The 2,059-nt window shown below is 56.2% G+C and overlaps 1 protein-coding gene across 1 annotated transcript in view; it reads left to right on the forward strand.

The window, feature by feature from the left end:
- The first annotated feature begins 776 nt into the window (after window positions 1–776).
- Window positions 777–2,059, forward strand: part of LOC113211652 (nephrin-like) — a 41,174-nt gene continuing 39,891 nt past the window's right edge. Inside the window, exons 1-2 of the mRNA XM_052263951.1 lie at window positions 777–908; window positions 998–1,157. Coding sequence (XP_052119911.1) covers window positions 801–908; window positions 998–1,157 — 268 coding nt within the window. The 5' untranslated portion in view covers window positions 777–800. The remainder of the gene's footprint in view (window positions 909–997; window positions 1,158–2,059) is intronic.

Here is a 2,059-nt window from a genome sequence, read left to right on the forward strand (position 1 = left end):
TTTTCAACATTCTGACACCTGAGCGTACTGAATTTTCCGTCTGCCGGCGATGGTTGGGGGTTATGGGGGGGGGGGCGTTCAGACCAACACGGCACGGCTCCACCAGTGTACCGCGCGCGGCGGGCCCCGGTGCCCCGGTGGCGCGCTGGCCTGGAAGCTCGTCGATAAGGTCCCCCCACTCTCTTTTCATATCTCCCCGGCCGCGGCCCCTTTCTCCCTTCTTCCACAACTACAACGGCTGTATCTCTTTGGGCCCCCCGCATTACGCTCGGCGGCCGGGCCGGCCTCTTCTTCGCCCCGGGAGTGACCCCTGCGCGTGTGCGTGCCGATGTGTTGAGTCGAGGTGCGTGCGCCGCCGGGGAGGGGCTGGGAGGGGAGGCATCGCAGGGGAAATAAATATTGCACACATTGTTGAGAGCAGGCGGCGGTGGTGGGGTGGCGCACGGGTCCTGGAGGACGCGGCGGCCCTGGAGGAGCTCCTGCGGGAGCGGCGCCCTGCAGGGCACACAAGGGCTCGTCCTTGAGGAGGGCGTCCTGGAGCAAGGGTGGGGTCGAGGGTAAAGCTCCTGGAGAGGCCCCTCGAGGTGGCCTAGTGAGTGACTGCTGGCACAAAGCTAGCTCAGCAAATCAGCCAAGAATTCAATTCCATTGTGAAATGCTGCTGTAGTGGCGCCGCCGAGGTTGGCGGAGTCCCACTGCTGCGGCCGCCGACCTCTGACCTCGCTGAGGTCCAAAGCTGTTCCCTTGCTCACCATCTGCGTGTGTTTTGTGTTGCAGACCAGCCGCTCGTGTCCATCAAGATGGGCACCACCCTCAAGCCCAACGAGATCAAAGAGGGCGACGACGTGTACTTCGAGTGCGAGGTCAAGGCCAACCCCAAGGTGTACCGGCTCGTCTGGTACCACGATGTAAGACCACCCTCTAGACTTGTCACCTCCGCTCGGCAAAAAGCACAAAAGTCATTCCAAACTTGACCCACACATCCGTCCTTTTGCAGGGCGCGGAGATCAGCCACAACCAGTCGGCCGGCGTGATCCTCAGCGACCGCAGCCTGGTGCTGCGCGGCATCACCCGCGCCGCGGCCGGCAGCTACACGTGCCTCGCGGCCAACAGCCAGGGCAAGAGCGGCTCCAACGTGGTGCAGCTCAGCGTCATGTGTGAGTACGGCTTTGATCTCGTGCGGGGGCGCCCCGGGCGCGCCCGTCCCGTCCGCTGCAGGAGGAACTACACCGCCGGCTGCCGTGCGTCCACGGATTAATGCACGTGACGCTCAAGGAAAAGAAAGGGAGGAAGTCGGAACTAGACACTGGGGAAAATATGCCGTATATCCAGTATGTTGTAAATTTATGACAGCTCAATGTGAATTTGAAGTCGACACGTAATGCTTATTGCGAATCACATGCCCACTGTGCAAATTTCGAGAGTGGGTTGCTAAATCCGCAAGTTTGGGAACGAAAATAAACTCATCCGTTGGGCGTGCATATAAGCAATGTATGCCCACTGGGTCATCAAATCAACTTTACAAGACCGGTAGGCAAAGTTGCTAGTCCACTGGGTGGGTTAAATTCCACTCATTTTTTATAGTGTAGTATTCAATTTTAAAATGTAATTTTACGTCACGCTTCATGAAAAAATTTTCCGTAAAAGCTTCAACTTGTTATTGACAGTGTATGACATGTTTTCGCGGTCCGCATTATTAATCTCTTCTGGAAACACGCCGTTGTCTACCCTTGTTCTGCGCAGTGGTTACTGTGTACTGCTTCAGAGGCACAATTTTTATTTTTTAGAAAATATCTTGGTTTCTTTCTTTTTCATTTTTTCATTTGTCCGACCGACCGACAAATGCACACGTGCAACAAAGCGGCGGCTGAGGTCTTGCTGTGTTTTCTTCTTACTCAGCATTCATTTATTCCCTTTCGGGGACCGAAGCCCGGGCCTCGGCCGGGGCTGGTGGACGACTGAAAGACCGGGGCCCCTTCACTACGTATTGTGTACCTTTTCCATGTGAATAACAAGGAAGCATTAATGGAGAGCGGGGGATGGGAGTCGGAGGGGGAGG

The sequence above is a fragment of the Frankliniella occidentalis genome, unplaced genomic scaffold (genome assembly GCF_000697945.3).
Source record: "Frankliniella occidentalis isolate FOCC.00 unplaced genomic scaffold, Focc_3.1 Scaffold15, whole genome shotgun sequence".
Lineage (NCBI taxonomy): Eukaryota > Metazoa > Arthropoda > Insecta > Thysanoptera > Thripidae > Frankliniella > Frankliniella occidentalis.